The sequence below is a fragment of the Passer montanus genome, unplaced genomic scaffold (genome assembly GCF_014805655.1).
Source record: "Passer montanus isolate IOZ18808 unplaced genomic scaffold, ASM1480565v1 scaffold8, whole genome shotgun sequence".
Taxonomy (NCBI): domain Eukaryota; kingdom Metazoa; phylum Chordata; class Aves; order Passeriformes; family Passeridae; genus Passer; species Passer montanus.
In genome coordinates this window covers 2,536,827-2,559,308 of record NW_024373256.1, presented here as the reverse complement: position 1 = coordinate 2,559,308, position 22,482 = coordinate 2,536,827, and the positions used below count along the sequence as shown (strand labels likewise).

Here is a 22,482-nt window from a genome sequence, read left to right as displayed (position 1 = left end):
GGCTCCAATGTGATTTTTTTTTTGCCATTAATATGTACTAAACACAGATTTGTGCTGCTGCATGAGGGGAAAGCGGAGGTGGAAAATGAGTTCTTTGAAGAGTGATCCTGTTTCCCTTTCAGTTCTAGCAATGATTACTGCAACATGTTATTGGGAAGAGATTAAAAACCATCAGATGTAAAGGTGACCTTTCGAGCAAAGCACTTCCTTTACTCATATTGCAGAGTAAAAACAATCTCCCAGCTGGGGTGCCAATGAATCAGTCTGTGTTGACATCATTAAAGCGTGCTTAGTTAATCGGCAAAGAGCCTGAAACACAATCAGCTCTTTATAACGAAGTGATGTCAGTTTGCTGGGTGACTGCAGGCGGTGACACGCCATGCCCGGCTGTCGTGGGGCTGGCAGCACCGTCACTCGGCGTAGCGGAGTGAGGAAAGAGTGCTGCCTCAGTGACCCCTGGCAGTCAGCAGCTCCTGCGTGGCCTCTCGTTACCCTGTGTGGCAAAACCCCGGCGGCTTGCAGAGGCGGGAACCTTTGCACTGGGAGTCGCAGAAAATGGGGCACTACAGGGCTGAAGTGAGAGGCTGGCTTGGCCTCCTCGGAGCTCAGGCCTTTTCTTGAGCAGGATTTGCTATGGGATGGGGCAAGGAAGCAAAGGCAAACCCAAAGGTGTAATTTTTAAAAAGATTTTATTAATTTGTAGAAAAAATAAAACATCAAGTTTCACCCACGGTAGAAACACTTGAAGATTTTTTTTTTGTTCATGTCGATGACAAACAATACCTACATAAAGTGCCTATTATTTTATTTTGTAAAACCCTTCCCGCTCCCCCCACCCTCCCCAAATCTTGCAAATCAAACAAGACGAATGTAAACAAGAGTCAGTTTTTTGGTCCATCGGGGCTGTAACTCTGCAATGTCTTTTGCAACAGCTTAGGAGTGTCTTCTGCACGTGTTTCGCAGACACAGATGAACACACAACATAGAGCCAAGAGTCCGTGCACAGCTTCTCAAGTTGGAAAAAAAAAAATAAATCAAGAACCAAGCCCAAAGCCCCAGGCAGGTGCTGGCCAGGCCCCTGCCCTCCCTGCTGAAGGCAGTGCCTGAGGCTGGGTGGTCTGGGAGGGAAAGAAACACCAAGGTCTGTGCCCTCCACACTCACCCTCCCACCTGGCTGCCCAGCAGCTCACCCTTTCCCTGTCTCTCTGCCCAGAGGAGGAGGCTGTTCCCAGGGACATCCCCTCCTGCCCTCCAAAGCCTCCCCCTTCGCATCCCTCGCTCCCAAAATGCCCCCCCGGGGAAGGGGGGAGATGATGAAAACGGGAGGAGGGAGGCTGGGGGAGAGGCGACGCCCTCTCTGCCCGGCTGGCCACCGGCCCAAAGTCAATTCGGAAACGAGCATCTTTTCCCTCCTCCTTTCCTTCTTTCCTCCCTTCCTTCCTTCTTCCCCGTGGCGAGGGGGGCTCCTAGCTGATCACGCAGCGGTCCTTGTCCTTGCCGTGCCCGCCGCCGATGGCTTTCTCCCGGATGTACATGAGGTCGCTGTGCACGCTGGGCCGCCGGGCGAAGGGGGCCACGATGCCGTACGCCTCCTCCGTGCCGCCCCGGCCCCCTTCCTTCAGCAGCTTTTTGCCTTTCAGCGCCTTCTTGTGCAGGATGTCGCAGTACTGCACCGAGACCTTGCGGTGCAGGTCGGGGCTCATCTCACTGGGAAGCTTGGCCATGGCGAAGAGCGCCTGGAACATCTGGTCCAGGCTGCTGTTCCTCTTGGCTGAGATCTCGAAGTAGGCGCATTTTTTGGGGTCCCCTCCCACCAGCTGCTCGATCTCCCGGGGCTGCACCTCCCGGTAAAAGTCCCGGTCGCCCTTGTTGCCGCAGATGACCAGGGGCACCTCGATGTTCTCCTTGGTTTTGTTCTTCAGGCACGACTTGGTCTCCAGGATCTGCTGCTTCAGGCGCTGCACCTCCTCGAAGGAGTCTCGGTTGTCCAGGCTGAACACAAGGATGAACACATCTCCTGGGGACAAAGAGAGAACGTGAGATTGTTGCATGGATGGGGACACAGAGAGACCCACTCCTAAGCCAAACACAGGCTTGGAGAAAGAAGGACCAGGCAGCACCAAGAAGAGCTGCCCAACCACTCGAACACACAAAATCCTACCTCCCTCCTCCCAGGACTGCAAAAACATCCCCAAACTGAGCAGGAAACTGGCAGAGGGACCTCCTGACAAGTACCTGTGAGGATGGAGAGGCGGCGCATGGCGGGGAAGGGGTGGTTGCCCGACGTGTCCAGGATGTCGAGCTGGTACACCTCACCACGGATGCTGTAGAACTTGCGGTGGAAGTCCTCGATGGTGGGCGTGTATTGCTCCTCGAAGCGGCCGGTGAGGAAGCGCGAGACGATGGCCGTCTTGCCCACCTTGGAGGAGCCCAGGATGACCATGCGGTAGCAGTTCTTGGCGGGGATGCTCAGCTCGGCCTCGCTGGGACACATCTTCTTGATCATCGCTGCCAGTTTCATTGACGCCGGCAAAAGCGCAGCTTGCGCCGAGAAGGAGACGGAGGAGAAGGAGGAAGGCGCTGCCTGCCCGGCTGCTCAGCCCCTCTTCCCTCTCAGGAAGGGTCGGTGTGAGCTCTGCACGGCGGCCGCCGCGTTATATGGAGCCGGCAGCGACCGCCCCTCGGCGCGTCACGGCCCGGGGCGGCGGCGGCTGAGTCAGCGCCCGGCTCCGCGCCCGGTCCCGTTCGCAGCCCCGTTCGCGCGCCCGCTGCTGCGCAGCCCGGTCCCGTTCCCGTCCCGGTTTGCGCTCCCGGGGGTGCACAGTCCGATCCCGTTCCCATCCCAGTTCGCACTGCCCGGGGTGCACAGACAGATCCCGTTCCCGTCCCGGTTCACACTCCCCGGGGTGCACAGTCAGATCCCGTTCCCATCCTGGTTTGCGCTCCCGGGGGTGCACAGACAGATCCCGTTCCCGTCCCAGTTCACACTCCCCGGGGTCCACAGTCAGATCCCGTTCCCGTCCCAGTTCACACTCCCCGGGGTGCACAGACAGATCCCGCTCCCGTCCCGGTTCGCGCTCCCGGGGGTGCACAGACAGATCCCGTTCCCATCCCGGTTTGCGCTCCCGGAGATTTACAGCCCGGTCCCGGTTGGAACTCTGGTTCTTCGAACTCCCGCTCGCGCTCCCGGTCCCTTTCACAGTCCCGTTTGCAAACAGATCTCTTTCCATCTCAGCCCGGGGTTTCTGTGCTTTGTACCCGTCCCGTTCTTAGCCCGGTGCCGCAGCCGGCTCGGGGCTCCCGGGGCTCGGGGGGGGGGGGGACCCCGAGCCGCAGGAGCCGGGGGCGGGGGGTGCAGAGGGTCCCACGCCACTCCCTGCCGTGGTTTCGCTCCGGTTTACACTTGCCGGGTGCAAATGCCCGGAAAACGGGAGAAAAGCCCCGTTTCGGTGCTAGAGGGGCCGGGAGCAGAGAGAAGCCCCGGTCCCACCAGGGGCTGCAGCGCGGGCTGGGGACGACACCTTGACAGAGGCTCTTAGCACGGCGGCTTCCCTTGACCCCGACCTCGACCCTGATTCCGGTCCCTGTCCCTGTCCCTGTCCCTGTCCCGGTGCCGGTGCCGCTGCTGGTCCCGGTGCGGGGCGCCGAGCGCAGCCGCTGCAGCGCCGCTTCTGCCCGCTAGGGGACGGGCGAGAGTCCGGCCGGCGGCAGCGCGGGCAGGGAACGGGAATGGGAACGGGAATGGGAATGGGAATGGGAATGGGAATGGGAATGGGAATGGGAATGGGAATGGGAATGGGAATGGGAATGGGAATGGGAATGGGAATGGGAATGGGAATGGGAATGGGAATGGGAATGGGAATGGGAATGGGAATGGGAATGGGAATGGGAATGGGAATGGGAATGGGAATGGGAATGGGAATGGGAATGGGAATGGGAATGGGAATGGGAATGGGAATGGGAATGGGAATGGGAATGGGAATGGGAATGGGAATGGGAATGGGAATGGGAATGGGAATGGGAATGGGAATGGGAATGGGAATGGGAACGGGAATGGGAATGGGAACGGGAGTGCAAATGGGAATATGGGACTGGGACTGGGAATGGGAATGGGAATGGGAATGGGAACGGGAACGGGAACGGGAATGGGAATGGGAATGGGAATGGGAACGGGAGCGGGAATGGGAACAGGAGCGGTGCCGTACTGGGGGAACTGGGAATGGCCAGCCTGGGGAATGGAAGGTTCTGGGGAGACCTTAGAACCCCTTCCAGTGGCTAAAGGTGCTCCAGGAGAGATGGAGAGGGACTTTGGACAAGGGCTGGAGTCACAGAACAAGGGGGACTGGCTTCACGCTGACAGATGGCAGAATTAGATGGGATATGGGGAAAAAACTCTTCCCTCTGAGGGTGGTGAGGCACTGGAATAGGTTGCCCAGGGTGGCTGCACCCATTGCTGGAAGTGTCCAAGGCCAGGTAGGACAGACTTGGAGCAATCTTGTTTAGCAGAAGGTGCCCTTGCCCATGGCAGGGGCTGGTTCAAGATGAGCTTTAAGATCCCTTCCAATCCAGCCTGTTCTATGATAAAAATGAAATAAGAATTAAAAAAAAAAAAAAATTAAACTAACAAAAACAAAATCTTAGCAAAAGGTGATGCTTTAGTAAAGTTCAGGGCAGCAGAAGCCTCACCTATAACACAGAGAGGGACCTCAGGGACAGCCAGAACACACAGACTGGGGCAGAGCCGTGCCCTTCATCAGCACCACTCAGGAAATGGATGGTGCTGAGCTTCTCCTCTCCCCTGAGTGCAGTGTCACCCTCGGATAATTTAATTTAAACACCCTTGGAAGGCTTAGGGAGGGATTGTGGTTGTCTGTGTCTGTCTGGAAGGGAGCAGCAGCTCAAGCAGCCCCGTCCCTGCCTGCAGGGAAACATCCTGCCCAGAGGCACAAGGACACTTGGAGGAGAGAAAGTGGGACAGTTTCCTGTGTTTATTCATCTGTGTGTGAGACAGCGGAGAAGTTTAATAGCCCAACACAAAGCCCAAATGTATCACCCCAAATAACAAAAAGATCATTTAATTGAAGCGGTTGATGGAAAACAACGGGGGGAATAGGAAGTGGCAACCTCTGGAGGACAGACAAATCGAATATCTCGATCAGCATTTATTGCTGGCCGTACAACTATTAATAGAGTCAGGAACAGGTAAAAATAGCCTGCTTGAAACCTGCTCCTGGCTGACAGGAAAAAAAATCCATTTGCTCCTTCTCAACAGTTCTTTGGGCAGAGCGTGCCAGGAGACAGATGTGCTCTGGGATCCTGTGGGCTTGGTGGAGTGGGAGCAGAGCCAGGGACCCCCTGGCAGCAAGGACAGGATGTCAGGGATCTGGGGTGGGTGGAGGAGAGCTGCAGTGGTGGGAGCTCTCAGAGAAGGGGTCGTGAGCACTGCCTGTGCCATCCCAGAGCCCAGCTCCTCGTGGAGTCACGCAGAGCCCGAGCAGGGAGCATTACACAGCATTAGCTGAGTCCTCCCAGGCTCATCCAGAAACTCATCTCCTGTAGGAGCAAAGCGCATTTGCTGGGAGCTGCTGCCAGTGATTGATGATAAAGGATCCACCTCGCTGCGAGGCAAAGCCTTGCACTGTTATGACTCTCTTACAAATCACCACCTATTTCTGACCTGACTGCAAATAGCCCAAGGCTTAAAGCAGAGGCAGGTAAAAGGGCATTTCCCCCACGGCTGCCAGAGTTTGTCCCTGCTATTTGTGGGATGTTTTGCTCTTTGCCTGGTTTTGGAGGATAGAATCTCTTTGATGCAGCAGCTCAGCACAGCCACAGCCACGGGCAGGATGCTCTGCACCAACCCCAGCGACACCTTTAATGGAATCACCTTCAGCACAGATCAATCCTTGTTTTCTTGCCATTCCCCTCCCTGTTTTCACCCTCCTCGGTTCACCAGCCACCTGCCAACCAGCAAATCCCACCCCGTGTCCGCGAGCAAGTGGCAGAGGAAAGGAAATTCCACGAAAGTCACACAAACATCCCGGCGACAGAACACGCGGCTCCCCAGGGCCTGCCTTGGACGAGCTGTGCAGCAGCAGAACAGAGCTCACAGCAGCAGCACCACGGCGAAAATGTAGGAAGCAGAATGTTCCAGGAAGCAGGAGCGGCACCGAGGTGCCCAGCGCAGGGGGATACTCGGAAAAGGACAATTACATCAGAACATGAGCTTGGTTTCTGAGTGTGCTGCGAAGGATCATCCCCCCGGGGCCGGGCTGGCCTCGGTTCACGGCCGGGTCCCGCGGCTCTGAGCGGTGAGGCAGGACTGGGAGAGCTTTGTGTCCTTCCCACCTGGCACAGGCAGGTCCTGCAGCTGTCCCAGGCTCCGAGACGGGCACATCCCACAGGAGCTCCCCGTCAGCTGCTGCACATCCCACCAAGGGCTCATCCTCGCAGCACACAGCATTCCCAGGCTCTGGAGCAACCTCGCACGTGGAGCCAAGCCCAGCTCTCCTGGCTCCCCAATCTCTGCTTTTCTCCCCCAGGGCTGTCCTTTGGACAGGGCCCCTCTCCCTGGGGGCTCTACAGCAAGCTGGTGTCCAGCTCCTTACCCTGCTCCCAAGGAACCAGCGTGGGCTCTGCATTTCCCCATTTCCCAGCAGCTGGGACCCCAAATCCTGCCCTGGCTGCTCCCCGGGGTGGGAGAGCAGTGAATGGCCAGAGGAAGAGGGGAGCAGCTGGGCAGGGAAGGGAAGGGAGGCTTTAGCCATAGTTCTTGCTTGTCCCCCTGAGGAAAAGCATCTGATTAAATCAAGATGCAGAATCCAGGGTTGCTATTCATTCCCTATATTATTAGCTTGTCTCATTTTATTAAATCTCTTTAAGGCTTTTCAGAAGAAGCACGTAATTCCCAAAATATAATTTTTCCCAGATGAGATATGATGCAGAAGCTGCTCCTTCTCTGGGGAATGGGGGGGGGGGGGCTTTATTTGTTTCCCTCCCCCACCCCCTGCTTCTTTAGCAACACTTTTCATGTCTCTTGATTCCTTTTAGCACTTGGGATTTGATTAAGAGAGAATCTGAAAGCCTGAGATGTCTCAAATCCCCAGTTCCTGGAGTTACCCAGGCAAGGAGTGCCAAGAGGTCCCTTGAGACACCATCCCTGTGCTCAGCACGGTGCAGCTCCGAGCCAGGAACACCCTGGAAATCTCCTGCTCCCAATTTCCATCTCTTTTTATCCCATCCTCTTGCCCACAGACCATGCAACAGCCTGCCAGCATGAACAAAGGTGTCCCCATGTCCTGGACGTGTCCCCAAACTCCAGCACCTTCTGCTCCCTTCCAAGGAGCAGAGTTTCCTTCAGCTCCTCTGGGAGTGGAGAGAAATGTCACCTGTGACCAGAGACAGGCACCAGCTGGGCTTGGGATACGAGGCACAGGCGAGAGGGAGGCTTGGTGACCCCAGGGGATGCATTGCTGAGAGTTCAGCAGGGTTCCCATGGAAATAGGGATGGTTGGCAGGGCTGGCAGGACAGAAATGAAAGCCCAGGAGCAGGCAGGGAGCAGGCTGGGCAGTGCCAGGCTGGAGGTGGCCGAGGGAAGGGCAGCAGTGCTGGGGCTCAGAGCATGGAGATGTTTCCTGTCGGGTCCCACATCTGTTCCTGAGGCTCCAGAGGGGCTGTGCAGTGATGGAGAGGCTGGGATTTGGGGAGTTGAGCCAGGCAAAGGCTGAGCCCGTGGCCAAATCCAGGACCCTCGAGGCTCCCTTGGGGCAGAGCCTGGCCCTGACGTCTTCCCAGGACTCTGGTGGCTCTGAGCCCTCCTGCAGCCCTGACGGGGAAAGGAGCTGTGCTCCGTAAACAGCTCCTCCCGACCAAAATGCAACATGGAAAAAGCAGCACATTCCTACCATTTCTGTCCTTTGAAACAGGATCCAAGGAGGATGCGGCTCACCGGGCTGTCTCGGGGCGGCTTTTGAGTGTGGAAATTAAAGAAAACAGCCTGGTAACTTGTCCTCTGCCTCGTGGCAGGAGCTCCGTGCGTAAGGGCCCCCGGAGTGAGGGTGGAAATGGGCTGGGAGGGGTTGGATGGAGCCTTCCCCACCCTGCCCTGACAGGGGTGATGCCCGGGGCAGGGGGACAGTGGCCATGGGGGGCTGCTGCTGCTGCTCCCCAGCACTGGGGGAAATGTCAAAGCTTTCCCTGGACACCAGTGGGTTGGGAACTGCCTGTATCCCAGATCCCTGAGCACGGATGTGCCAGCAGAGCCCATGCAGCTCAGCCCTGGGATGCCCATCCTGCCCATGGCATTTGGGCTCCAGCACTGGGGGTTTCCCACATGGGAGCAGTTTCCCACCAGGGCATTCTTGCCATTGCTTTGTGAACATTTAAAGTCCAAATTAAAGACTGTTTTCCCAACACAGCAGAGATAGAACAGACTGGTTTATTCCCCTACAAAATATAAATTCTGTCATGTCCCCTGTCCACCTTCTCTGGATTAAGGGATCCCCAATAAATCAGTGACCAAACTGCCCCCAAAGCCAAAAGCTCATCTTTGCTTTTACATCAAACCCAACCACTGGCAAGAAAGGCAAGGTTCTGCCTCAGTGTTGGGATGGGTTTGGGAGCCCTGAGCCCCTCATTCCCAGCCAGCCCAGACTCAGGAGGCAGGAGTGGGGTGGGAATGGTGAATTCCCGGCGCTGCCAGCGCCACACGTGCCGCCCGGCTGTGCCACGTGTTTGTTCTGTGTTTGTCTGCCACGGTGTTTGTTCTGTGTTTGTTTGCCACCCAAGGGCTGATGGCTGTCCCTGCCCTGGGCCAAGGCAGAGCAGCTTCCCCGGGCAGGGCAAACACGGGGTTACAGGTGGTCACAAGGGAGAGAATGGCCTTTGGGAATGTGTCCCTGCTCCCGGGTGCCACCACCACCAGGGAGAGGGCTGCAGGATGCTGAAGTGCTCCTGGAGGGAGCATCCTGTGAGAGTGGAGCTGGCCCCACAGCCCATTGCTGGGTGTTTGTCGTGGAGATGATCCTCCCATCCCAAGGAAGTGCCACGGCAGTTCCATGGAAGGGAGATGTGTGTGGGGAGCCACGGAAACAAGCACGCAGAGGAAACCCCCGTGAGGGTGGGCACAGAGGTTTTCTGGTGGGGTAGGGGCAGCTGAGGCAGCAGAGAGTGATGGCCTGGGTGACCCAGCTGTCCCTGCCAGCTAGGAGTTGAGATTTAACTAGTTTCTCCTTTCCTGGTGTTTGCTCTGGAGAAATATCCCAAACTTCAAAGGAAGTGTTATCTGTGGCGTCAGCACACAGCACCACGTGAAGCAATTCCCAAGGCTGCAAACAACCTCCCTGCCAGCTCCAGTGGGCCCAGAAAGCTCCATCCTGGATTTTGAAGGCACGAAGGCATGACAATGGCCCCATGACCCCATTTCCAGGGACCCCATTTGGCCCTGGATGCTCCTGCCTGTGCTGCTGCAGAGCTGGGGCTGCATCCAGCTGGTCCTGGGGGTCCCACAGGTGCAGCTCTGTCCTTTGGAAGCAGCAGGACTCACCTTCTGACCATGAGATCCACCCCTAGATCCATGCAGGATGTGTCCCAGCTGCAGCCAGGAAAAGGGGAAAGAGCTGTGACACCACCAGCACTTTGTGCTCAGCCTGAAGGTTTCACCCCCTCCCTGTGTAATCTCCAATTCTTGGAAATATTAGGCAGTTGGAGAGGAATTGCTTTTTTTTTTCCTTATAACCAAGGAGAGTCCTCCAATCTCTTGTTGTTAAATACCATAAAACAACATAAATAATGGAGCAGCACAGCAACACCTGGGACTGTCCTGGCCAAGGCCATCCCTTGGGGTGAAAGGTGGGCTCAGACCCCTTGAGATGGGCTGAAACATCAACTCCCAACTCTTCAGGGAACAGAGCAGGTGCCTCTAAAATATCAAACTCCAGCCTTGTGCCAGCCAGAAGCTGTTGTGTGAAGGCAGAGTTGTTTAATCCGTGCTGCCTGCTGTGGGAAGAGCTGCTAAAATCAGGGATGTGTCTGGCATAACCCCCCAAAAAAACCTTGTGCTGGAAGTGGCAGATGAAGGGGGAAGGAGTGTGTGAAGCCAGACCCAGCACCAAACCCCTGTGCTCACGGGGTGCTGTGGGCATGGCATGGGAAGCAGCTCCACCACTGGGGCTTGTGGTGACAGAACCATGATTTAGGAGGCTGACATTGGCTGGGGAGGGGAATGGCACAACTGGGGTCCCTCCTGGCCTTGCAGGAGGGACTGGGAAAGGCACACATGGTCCCCAGACCGGGAATGAGACAGCACAAATACAGCCCTGGCTCTGCTCTCATTAGGAATAATTCTTCCCGTATGAGCACGTGCTTCTCCAGTAAATACTGATTTCACTTATCAACAAATCCAAGTTTATTGACATCAGAGACTTTGAGCCAGGACTGGCAACTCTGACATAAATTGTCTGAATAATGCAATGTATCCTCTCCTCGATGGTTGCTATGGGTACTGGGCCGGTTTAGCCTCCCTCTATAAACATTAGCTGTGAAGGGAATGTGGAAACTCATCTAAAAATAAAATACTATGCCCAAATCTTTGAGAGGAAGGTGGTTGAGACGGCAATAAAGAAATAAATCTGTGTGTAATGGTTCTGAAGTGATGAAACGCAAACACAGCATTTGTGAGCCCTTCCGGAGGAAATGGAGGCCGGACTGAAAAGAGACCAACACTTTTAATTCTGCTGAGCAATGCCTGGAGGGTGAGTTAATTACAACGTGTGAAAGCAAAGGGAAATGGAACCGTTTCGTGGAGGTGACACTGAGAAGAGAGAGGACCCTCTGTGGAGGGGACAGTGTGGTGCAGAGATGTGGTGCCACATTCCAGTGCCCGTGTGGAGCTGGCAGCAGCACAGCTCCCTTCTCCAGCACCTGCTCACTTGGTCATTTACAGTTTATTTCTCAAACTCTTCTGGGAATCTGTGAAAACAGAGCCTGGGGCTGGAGCATCACCTCTGGAATCTTTGTGCTCAAGGCAGGATTCAGCACTGGACAGTTTCGGGGCAGGCTGGTGGCAGGGGCAGAGGGGCACAGCCCTGCCTGGCTGCTGCACGGTGTGGAAGGCAGAAACAAACCTTGCCCTCTCCTCCCTCCCTCCCACTGCCCCTGCAAGACCGTGGAAAACAGCTGGAAGGCACTGGGTGGTGGGAAAGGCAGCAGGACCCTCATGTGGACCCAGGGAAAAGGAGGGGCATCAACATGGCCAGGGGTGGGATGTCTGTGAAGTGCAGACAGGGATTGACTCTTCCCCTGGGTCTTCTCCATGCTGGGGCTTCCCCACAGGACAGCTGCCATCCCTCCATGCCCCTGGGCTCTGGTTTAGGTCATACATTCACATTCCTGTGCTTTTCAGTCACTTTGCTCAGAGCCTTTGCAATAGTGTGGAGAGGCTGCAGGGCTCTACATGGGTGGGAAACTGCAGCTCTGGATGGGGAGGTTCCTTTCCCAAAAAAAGGGGCTGGTTTTTTGTTTTGCAGCAGGTTTTGCTATTGTTGAGCTCACAGCAGCTTCCCCTGCTCCTTCCCCCTCTGTGTTTGAATCCTCAGGGGCTCCTGAGCTCTCTCCACTGCTGGACCTGAGCTTTGTCTGCTTCTCGTGGCATCTCTTCAGATGATCTTCAGGACACGCTGCAGCTGGTGCTTCCATTTGCTCAGAGCTCACTCGTGAAAGGCCCCTGGTGTTTCCATCATTGCTCTGCTTCCCCTCCAGTCCCAAGGGAATTCCTTGTGCCTGCAGATCTCCAGCAATCAGTGTGGGAGGAGAGGTGAGGAGGTCCCACACTGAGGAACTCCCGGGAGAGCATCGGGAGCTGCAGTGACCTGGACAGAGCCCTGGGGACAGGGACCTCCCTGCCACCACTCAGGCTGTTCCTCTGGTCACTTCCAGTGCTGCAGGGAGCTCAGCTGGCTCATTAAGGGTTGCTGGGTTAATTAGTAGGATACATCTCAGTAGGAAAATGGGCAAATCAGACAGTGTGGGGGCCGGAGAGGCACGAGGTACCCCAGAGAGTGCCCTGCAAAAGGCAAAGGGACAAGAGTCCATTGGGGACCTCAGTGGTGCCACAGCAGCTCTGTCACAGCAGTGCCATGGGATTGTCCCAGCCCTCCAAAAACCAGCAGGCAAAAATGCACTGGGGGTTCCCAGATGGCAATGAACCCCCAGGAAAGGAGCTTGTGCTGCTGGAGAAGCTTTTGGCCCCCCAAACAAGCCTGGGCTGAGGTTTTAGGGTGAGCCCACTGGCAGAAATGTTCCTGGCTCAGGCAAGGAGCAGCTGGAGCAGGGAGGCCTGGTTTCCCTGAGGGATGAGCAGGCACACATGCCCTCTCACACCATCCCTTGCCACTCTCTGGAGCACCTGCCATGGCCAATAGTTGTATTTTTCTGCCTGATTCAGATTAAGCCTGGAGCCTCAAAGCTTCCCAGCAATTTTCCCTTGCACTGATTCTCAAGTGTATAATCAAAACAATTTGGGGGCTGCTGGTCGGGTGCCAGGAGGCAGACACAACTGCTGCTGTGAAAAGCTTTCTGCTTGGGATTTTGCAGAGGCTTGAAGCTTTGAGAAGGGTGGGAAGGGCTCTAGAGGAGCCAGGCAAGGCAGGGCTGGGCTGGGGTGCTCGTTGGTGGGGGAGCCCAGCAAAGCAGCCCCTGAAATGCCCCCATCAGCAAACGTACCTGGGGCTATTTGCTCTTCACTCCCTTCTGCTTCCTCCGATAGATTTCCTCTGTGAAAGGCCTGCAGTTGGGAGGATGGCAATTTGGGGAGAGAAGGGGGCAGAGACAAAAGAGAAGGGCAAAAGAAGGGAGGAAGAATTAAAATCAAGGCTACTGAGTGCTCACCTTTGGGCCTACAAGATTTGTCCTCCACAGGTTGGCACAGCCTGACTATTCCTGGTCTGTGGCAACCCTGGTTTCAGCCTCTCTGGACTGAGGAGCAGCTACAGGACCATCCCTGTGCCAAGCAGGACAAGGCTCAGCACACCCCCCTGCAGACCATGGCTCTCTGCATCTCCCCCTCCCTTGCAAACACAAAAGACCTTTCACTGCTGAAGTACAACTGCCACTTCTGGGAGTTATTTTGTGCTGCTCCATCCTGTGCTACTTCTGGGAGTTATTTTGTGCTGCTCCATCCTGTGCTGCTGGCTGGGCTATTGTAGTGCAAAACAGCAGAGAAGCCCATCCAAGGAACCACAAAATGCAAGTGCTTCTTGTAGGGGGCTCTTGTGAAGACACAATGAGTCCTCTCACTGCATTCCTTATTGTTCTATAGACAGAATCTGGCACCCAAAAGGAAAAAAAGGCCTCGTTTTGATAAAAATAAACACGCAAATGTTCCTAGAACTCAGCAAATAGCTTCGGACTGGAATTTGCCCATTATCAAAACAATTGAAAAAAAATTCCTGTTTTCCTTCTTCCCCGCTGAATTAATTGGAAAAAAAAGCCCATCCCTACTTGTGCAGCTCTCTGAAACCTCGAGAGTTAAAGCTGGTAGAAATAATTAGAAGCTCTCCAGTTCTGCACAGCTACTCACCCCTCGTACAGCACAGCGATTGTGTAGGAAATTGCCACTACAGCTGTCAGCAAAAGGCCAGCTGGGCTGGCGTGCCTGTTTTGAAAGAGAAGGGAAAGATCAGGTAAGTACAGGGGCTTATGCAAGACCTGGTTGAGAAAGTGAAATGAGACACTGGGCTGCAGAGAGCTCTGCTCGCTCATTAAACTGAAGCAAACAAAAGGGTTGGGGTTTTTTTGTGCTTAATGTTAACTGTCTTAGGCAGATGTTCCTTGGCAAAGGCTCTTCCCCAGCCTACTTCAGCGACTTCTTTTAAGTCTGATCCCTGCACGTCTCTGCTGTGAGAGCTCCTGCTTTGATGCTAAATCCTGAGATTATGGGGATGTTTGAGGGCTGAGCAGCTGCTGACACACAGCTGCAGCCCCCAGCCCATGCTCTGAGGGAAATGCCTGATGTCCCAAAGAGGTGGGCCACCCAGGGTACAGGGGACACCAGGCAGCCAGAGCAGGGTATGGCACCACACACATCCAAGTGGTGATGGATGCACTCAGCCAGGGCAGGGATGGGGTTGGGAAGGGATGGGAAGGGATGGGAAGGGATGGGAAGGTCCATTCCTGCCCTGGGCAGGGTGCTGGGGTGGGTGCTGCACTGGGGCTGCGGGCTTGGTTCACTTTTAAACCTTTTTCTAAGTGTTTCAGGAATGTGCCCTCCAGCCAGATGTCACCAGGCACAGCACTGGCTGGTTATGGGGAGACCAAGAACTGAGGCACAGGGGAGATGGCTGCACAGCACGGGGCACGGATGCCACCACTGCTCCTCACTGGCTGGTTATGGGGAGACCAAGAACTGAGGCACAGTGGAGATGGCTGCTCCTTTTCCTCCTTTTAGCAGAGGCCATAGCTTGGGGACCAAAAATCCTCATCACCTCCTGCTCTGAAGAGAGATGTCACTGAATCATAGAATCACAGAATGGTTTTGACTGGAAAGGATCTCAAACCTCATCTCACCCGACCCCTGCCATGGGCAAGGACACCTTCCACAATCCCTGTTCCAAACCCTGTCCAGCCTGGCCTTGCACATTTCCCCACCAAGGACCAGCTAAATACTTTATTTGCTGACAGCCAGCCCTCATCCCTCTCAGAGCTGCCACCAGCAGTCAAAGGCAATCACCAGTGTCCTAATTAAGGGGGACAATTAAGATAAGCTTTAAAGTTTCTTCCAAGCCAAACCATTCTGTGATTTTATGAGGACAAACATCCCACAAGCCTGGTGCAAGGTGACTTGTGCTGCTGGGAAAACACCTGCAGAGAGAGACTGAACTACCTGAACCTCATACTGGAGCCACTTTCAGGGATCACCCAGCCTCATCAGTCCCTGGAGAGGCACCCACAAATCTCCACTTTTTCACCATTTTCATTCTGCAATAACTTTTTCCCTCATTAGGAAGCTTCGGGCAACTTCCCTCTCTCCCAAGCCCCTGCTATTACATGCTTAGTCATGTCTCCTTCTTGATTCCTATCAGAGAGAACAAATTTACATGATTGTTTGTTGACAGCAAGACCTCTAATTGCATCATTTGGCTGCAGCTCCAGCTCTGATTTACACAGCCTGTTGCTGTGAGTTAGAACACTTCCCTACCAGAGGCACACGAAGCTGTCCCCACACAGTGAATGCTCCATTTGTCTGCCAGGAGAAATGAGGCTGCTCAGCACAGGTGATGAGCAGCATTTGGGTGAACTCTTCCTGTCCTCTTACGAGTCTGACCTACATTTTGGGCCACATCTGATTGCAGCAGCGACGATGAATCAGTCAGGAAGGTTTTGTTGTCCTGCTAGGACTTTTTTTTGGGGGTAGGAAGTCTGTCTGTCCCCAGCCTTGCTGCAGCTCCCCATGGCTGTGGGTTGTCACCCCACTTGATGCTTTTGAGGCTGGACTGGAGGCAGAGGCCAGGCTGGTTGGTGTGATGTGTTTTCATCCCTTATGGATGAGAATGGATCAATCCTTTGGGTTCTGATGCCACAATTAGGAGTGTGATGCATCCCCAGGAGAGGACAAATGTGCTCTGTGTTTTTGGTCTGGCCAGAATCAGATTCCTCCAGCAACCCTCCTGCTGCCACCAAGATGGGACATCAGCTCTGGCCTCTGAGGGCAGACACCTGACATCTTCTGAAAGCCCTGGGACCTCAGGAAAAAGTGTGGACCCCCCAAAAATCAGCCAATGGAGAGTGTCCAGAGAAGGGAACAGAGCTGGGGATGGGTCTGGAGCACCAGGAGCAGCTGAGGGAGGTGGGTGGGCTCAGCCTGGAGAAAAGGAGGCTCAGGGGGAACCTTCTCACTCTCTCCAACTCCCTGGCAGAAGGGTGAAGCCAGGGATACAAGCAACAGGAAAAGAGGAAATGGCCTCAAGGTGCCCCACACGAGGTTTAGGTTGGATAATGGGAAAATTTCTTCCCTGGAAGGGCTGTCAAGCCCTGGCGGTGGTGGAGCCACCATCCCTGGAGGGATGTAAAAACCATGTAAATGTGGCATTTGGGGACATGTTTTAGTGCTGATCATGGCAGTGCTGGGTTAATGCTTGGACTCGATGAGTGGTGGAGCCACCATCCCTGGGGGGATGTAAAAACCATGTAAATGTGGCACATGTTTTAGTGCTGATCATGGCAGTGCTGGGTTAATGCTTGGACTCGATGATCTTGTAATTCTCTTCCAACCTAAATGATTCTGTGACTGTATGAAGTGAGGTCCCAGGGAAGAGAAACAGCCAAAAACCACCGTGAGAAGGGCTGTGCTGAGCTTCCCCCAGGCAGGTGGGTGGTGTCTTGGTGCCACTCTGCACAGCACCAGCAATTTGTTCACAGCAATTATTTGTCACGCCTGGCTGGCCTTAATGGTGGCAGCCTTTTAACGAGAAAAAGGAGGCAATCACTGCTGTCCTGAGCTGCCTGGAGCTGCTCCTGCCCAGAACTGTGCTGGAAGAGCACAATGAGAGGGGTGAGGAAGGGATTCTGCGACAGAAACAGCTCAGGGGGTTTCAGTGCATTCCGCAAAGGTTTTAGGAAGTAGTTTGATGCTGATTTTAAAACAAACAAAGATCTCCTGATAATTCCTCCTGGTCAAAACCCTGCTTCTGTGCTTCTGTGGGGGTTGTGGTGTGGTGTGGGGGAATCATCCTGTCCCAGCTGTCCCACTCCCCACAGCAATATAAACATTTCCAGACCTGTGGCCAACTCTCGTGCCCAGCACTGCCTCCCTTTGGCACTGAAATCCTGCACCATTTCCCAGGATTCAAACCCCATCCAGCGCCGTGGCTCTGCCAGGAAGGGAAGCAGCCTCATGCAGCCAGCCCTGACAGCACTGGGGGGATTTCAAGTGCAGAACTTGCAACAACAACAGCAAGCTGGAGAATGGATCAATCCTCTGGGTTTTTTAACAGCAACAAGGCTCAGTGGAGACAGGAGAGAAACCATCAGCTTTAGTTATTACCAGGGGCTGCACACATGGCTGAAAAAATGACCAGAACGTGGCAAAGCACTTCATTTTTCCCACCCAAGCAGAGGAGAGGTGGTCACAGTCAGGAGCACCAGTGCAAAATACCCAGTGATAACAGCCTGCAACACTCCCTGGGCTCCTCAAGTAACACAGCCAGGGCTTTTTTTTCCTCCTGGGCAAATAAATAAAATGTGATATTAAATGAGAACCACATCAAACTTGTTACACTGAATAGAGTATATTGCTCATTTGCTGCTAAATTACAGCCTATTCATTTCCTCCTAAGCAGGCTATTAAGCTGTGTTGTATCACACAAGGAGTGTTTCGGAAGTGTTTTCACCGTGGGCTGGGGGAAAGGGTGGCTTGGCTTGTTTTGCTTTTTTCAGAGTAATTGCAGGGTCACACTGCTCCCCAGTGCCAGTGCCCTGCCCCTGCCGAGTGACACCCTGCATGAATTTGGCCCTGAATGTTGATTTTTCCACGTGCAGAGCCTGCCAAGGGCCTCGTTGAGCCGCAGAGCATTTGCTGATGCCTCCTCTCCCCCAGCACTTGGCTGCTATTTATTTTTCTACAACAAACTCTGCGAGTGTTTCGAGACAGCACAAGATTTTCCACGCACAAAAATAGCCAGGGAGGCAGAAGTCAGGGCATCTGTGCCATCACAGAGTGTCTTTTAGGCCCCAAATGCACCCTGGCACCCCATGCCCTGCCAGGAGCCCCCACAGTGACCCTACAGGCAGAGGTGTTTGCAGGGGCAGGTACTCACATGAGGGACCAGCCCAGGTAGATGGCTGTGCTGCCCCAGTACATGGGGTTATCCAGGATGCTGAAGGGGAAGCTGGTCACTTTTTCCTCCATCAGGATGCCAAAGTAATCACCTAAGAGCAAGCAGAGAGCTTCTGGTTAGGCTCCATGAAACTGGGGGTCGTGGGGGGCTTTGGCACACTGACACCCTCCCTGTGCCACAGGGCATCCCTGGCAGGGATTCACAGCACAGGGCTTCAGCACTGACTTCCAGGCTGAGGAAACAGCAACAAAAAAGCTGTTTGTTTACTCTGTGTCTATCAGCTTTTCCAGGAATGGCTCTCTGCCCACGAGGAAGGCTCCTGCATTGCAATGAGGCTGTGGCAGCCACGTCCCTCATCAGGACACAGCTCTCCAGGTCCCAACTGGTTAATTCTGTTTTTTTTCATTTGTAAAATCGCCTGTCAAATGGCACTCCACGATGAAGCAAGTGCATGGGATCAAACCCGTTTAATGTGAAAATAAACCCAGTGCTGTGAAATGGTGTTTGGAGCTGTTTTCATCATGACCACCACAACCAAATGCCCTCATCCATAATGTCACCCTTATCTCATAGTTCAGAGAAATTCTCAGAATTTCAGAAAATAGCACCTCTGCCTACAAAACACTCAGTTATTGGCACAATGATGATGATGACAATGGGTGATTGTCATCTGTAATGAGGAAAGCTTTCAGAACTGTCAGCATCCAACCAGCTTCCCATCTACCTTGGAGCAATCCTTCCACCCTCCTGAAAGGAGCTTGGGAAAGAAATGACAGGGAGATGTGCAGCTTGTGAGCAACATTTCAGAGGGGCAAAGGGCCAGGATGCAGATTCTGGTTCTGCTGGTCTTACAAGTGAGACCACAAAGCACCACATCCAGATGACTTTTAAATCCCTCCACTGTCCTGGGCAGCCTGTGCCAGGGCTTGACAACCCCTTTGGTGAAGAATTTTTTCCTGACATCAAATGTCAACATCCCCTGGTACAACTTGGGGTCATTTCCTCTTGTCCTGTCCCCTGGGAGCAGAGCCTGACCCCTCTCTGGCTGCACCCTCCTGTCAGGGAGTTGTGGAGAGCCAAAAAGTTCCCCCTGAACCTCCTTTTCTCCATGCTGAGCCTCTCCCAGCTCCTTCAGCTGCTCCTGGTGCTCCAGCCCCTTCTGCTCTGTTCCCTTCTGCACCATCCATGCTCCATGACCACTGCCAGGCACTGATCCATCAGGAGCAGCCTGTCCCTCAGCCACCACCCTGGGCTGAGCTCCCAGCTTTGCTGCCAGCCCCTTCCCTGACCTTGGGCAAGTCTCCCCTGTCCCTCCAGGTGCTATTGTGCACTGATCATAACATCAGTCTTTCTTAGAGCACAGGGGGTGGTGAGGATTAATGTATGGTGAGAAAGTGCTCACAAATCCAGATGAAAGGCATTACAGGAGTGCAAACTATTCAAGGTTATTATTATTACCTGGATCGTAGTGTAATTTCTTTGACCTCACATGGTGCTGAAACATTTATTTCTAAGGATAAACAGCCCCTGCCCAATTACACAATGCTTTTGGGTTTTAACTGCAGGCCACTAAGTGAGATAATTGCCTTGTATTCATACTATATGTTCTCACAGTTACTTGGCAATACATCTCTGAGATTGTTCTGGTAGAAAGAACACATCACCCCCTGCCACAGCCCGTTTCTGTGCTTTCTTATGTGTCAAAATGCTTCATTATCCCCTGCCCGCCCTCGCCCTTGAGCTGAACACCTCATTCCCCACATGGCCCTGGCACTGAGGAGGTTCACACAAAGCCCTGGGTCCCTGGGGCTGGCAGGGGCTTATCTGTGCCCAGCACTGGTGGGGCTGTGCAGCCCTCCAGGCAGGCTCCCCACCAGCAGCAGCACACAGGCAGCTCCCCAGGAGCTGTTCCAAGGTAATCTCTGCCTCTAAACCTGCACAGGTCAATGCACATGACCACCAGAGAGGTGGTTTCTATGTGTTTATGTTCAGAGAGGTGCTTAGGGACAGGTCTGTGTGTTTGTGTTGCACAGCATCACCCTGGGCATCTCCTGTGCCTTTGCTGAGCCCTCAAATCAGGACTGAGCTCCTTGCCAAGCTGAGGCACTTTGGCACCTACGAGGAGCTATTTTCTGCTGGAGGTTTGTGCAGCCATCTCACTGCTCAGGGTGGGATCACAGCAGCAAAAGCCACTCTGCAAGGTCCCCCAGCATGCCTGGAGCCTGACCTGGGCTGGAGCACCAGCTCTGCTTCACCCCAGAGAGTTGTCAGCTTCTCCAGGCCCAGCAACAGACTTTGGTCAAGTCAGATTGAGTTGGAATCTTGGTCAGAGCTGCAAGAAATGTCACTGGGGTATGAGGGTATGAGGCAGATGGGCTCAGACAGGCAGAGCAGCCTCTCCACGTCCTCAGCCTTGACATAAGCTCAGCCCTCATCACTGTTTTTGGGGAAACAGGGAAAAAAAGGAGGGTGCTGAAGTGATGCTGAAGTGATGCCTGAATCCCTGTGAGGGCACAGCAGGGAGACAGGGCACCAGGGATGGCTCTGCCAGGGAGAGGGGCCACATCCAGCTGCTGCAAACAGCATCTGGAGCTGGTGCTGGAGATGGGGTGGCACAGCCAGGCTGCTGGAGAAGGGTGACTCACACAGCTCCCACTGAGCCCACACTAGAGACAAAGTGTTCTGCAGCTGCTCTGAAGCCTAAATGTGCTGTAAGGAAGGAATTCAACAGGAAGCCCTGTGCCTTGCCTGGTTCAGCTGTCACTGCTGTAGAAAAACCCACAAAGGGTCAAATCCAGCTCCTGTGATTTTTGAAGTGCCTGTTGTCAGAGGCTCTCTCAAAACTTCTCTTGAGCTCTTGAGATGTCGACAGTGAGAAGAAGCTGAATTCCCCTCCTTGCCAAAGCAGTGCAGCCCTTTGCTGTGTGGAGTCCTTGCTCCTCCTGCCCACCAGGGCAGCACTAAAATCCTGCATGGATGTTGGAAGTACCAGTCCTGAGAGAGTCCTGAGCAAGAGAATATCCCACACGAGGTCCTCAGAGACCTGCAGACCCGTTGTCTTCCCCTTGGATGGGCAACAAACCATGCTGAGGGACATTCTCCATTAAGAGTCTGCTGACTTGGACTCATGGGGCTTGTGTGGAGTGGAGAAGCTGTTACCAGTGCAAGGATGGATCCTCTGTGGGGCTCTCTTGGGATCTCCTCTGGTCCAGGTGACCCCGATGTGTGTTAAAAAGTCTCTTTTCCCCATCCCAGCTGTTGAAGAAGGAGTCAGAAGTCTTCAGCTGTCGATCTCAGGTGGTTTATTATTTCATATCTAAAACATTTTCTGTCTGGCCTGCCAAGCTCTGTTCAGCAGGTCAGTCTGAGGCACACTGCCTGCCCATTGGGCTGGTGTTATCTTTTATACTATAAACTGCATATTTTGTATTTACAGTTATGTCCCAATACCTATCACCTATGTTAGACAGTGACTTTCTACTCTACACCAATCCCAAAATGCCACCATCACCAAGAAGATGGAGGCTAGGAAGAAGAGGAAGAAGGACAGGACAACACCCAAATTCTCCATCTTGTCCCCTAGACCCCCATAGTAAAAACCTTCAAAATTCCACCTTTCACCCTGTGACAACTACAACTATCTAAACTTTTGTGGTATGTAATTCTTCATATAAAGTTGGTAATTTGCTCCATGGGTTAAGATCAAAATCCCAAATGCCTTTGGCTTCCTGCCAGAGTCTCCGAGCCCCTGCCAGGATTTTGAGCATCCAGAAGGATGCCCTGGGCTCCAACAGGGCTCCATCTGGGCCATGCCTCAGTGCTGCAGAGGTCCTGAGCCAGCCTGGCTGCACTGGCACGTGTGGCATGTCCCCACCCTGGCTCAGCTCTGCCCTGGTGCCCGGCATGCCCTGCCAGCAGAGAGAGCTGGTCCTTGCCGTGTCAGAGCAGGGCAGGGCTGGCAGGGAGGATGGAGCAGAAATGCCTTATAAGGACCACCAGCACCCAGCTCTCCCCTGCCTCGGGGACACGGATCTGAGGGCCAGGGCCTCTCACCTCTTACGCCGAGCCTGACTCACTTGTTTGCTTTTTCCCAGCGGTTCAAGTCCAGTGGATCCTCCTGGTCAGATGAATCAGGCTTTACGTAAACAACTCCAGATCTGGCTGAACTTCAGGAGCATTCAAGCAGCTCCTGCTGACGGGTTCTCCTGTGCCTGGCCCTTCTGGACATGTCTCCACAGGCACAGCATCCCTTCAGGGGCTGCTGGTGATTTTGGAGGATGCTGGTGCCCGGTGGCTGAGGGACAGGGCTGTGACAGGGGGCAGGAGTGAGGCTGCACACCGAGGGTGAGGGCACATGTTTAGGAGTGCTGAGCTCTATTTCTGGCAGCAGGATTTCGGCCAACTCAACACATTTCTTTGCAACTCTACTTGAAACCAGGAAGGCTTATTACATCCCTCTCTTCTTCCTAGCGACGCCACAGGAGCTAATTGAATTTGGTTTGTAAAGCACTTGCAAAAGCACAGCCTAAATGAGGTGTCAAAGCTGGGGCTGTGATTATTTCAGCCAGCAGGAGCTGCCCCTTTCCTTGGATATTTATTGTTCCTGTCTCTACTTTATTTTTATGAATTCCACACATACTGGCATGTTTT

General features: G+C 53.9%; 2 protein-coding genes across 3 annotated transcripts in view; both read right to left on the bottom strand.

Moving 5' to 3' along the window:
- Nucleotides 1-672: 672 nt before the first annotated feature.
- Nucleotides 673-2,720, bottom strand: RASD1 (ras related dexamethasone induced 1). Its single transcript, XM_039732534.1, has 2 exons — nucleotides 2,236-2,720; nucleotides 673-2,017 (listed from the first exon to the last, which is right to left on the bottom strand). The coding sequence occupies exons 1-2, from the start codon at nucleotides 2,519-2,521 to the stop codon at nucleotides 1,467-1,469; spliced, it is 837 nt and encodes a 278-aa protein (XP_039588468.1). The 5' UTR covers nucleotides 2,522-2,720; the 3' UTR covers nucleotides 673-1,466.
- A 7,986-nt stretch (nucleotides 2,721-10,706) lies between these two features.
- PEMT (phosphatidylethanolamine N-methyltransferase) overlaps nucleotides 10,707-22,482 on the bottom strand; it is a 42,849-nt gene continuing 31,073 nt past the window's right edge. For both annotated transcript variants that reach the window (XM_039732335.1, XM_039732334.1), the window contains exons 5-8: nucleotides 17,812-17,923; nucleotides 13,578-13,652; nucleotides 12,722-12,782; nucleotides 10,707-12,062 (exon numbers count right to left, since the gene is read on the bottom strand). In XM_039732335.1, the coding sequence (XP_039588269.1) occupies nucleotides 12,728-12,782; nucleotides 13,578-13,652; nucleotides 17,812-17,923 (242 nt within the window). In that variant the 3' untranslated portion in view covers nucleotides 10,707-12,062; nucleotides 12,722-12,727. The remainder of the gene's footprint in view (nucleotides 12,063-12,721; nucleotides 12,783-13,577; nucleotides 13,653-17,811; nucleotides 17,924-22,482) is intronic.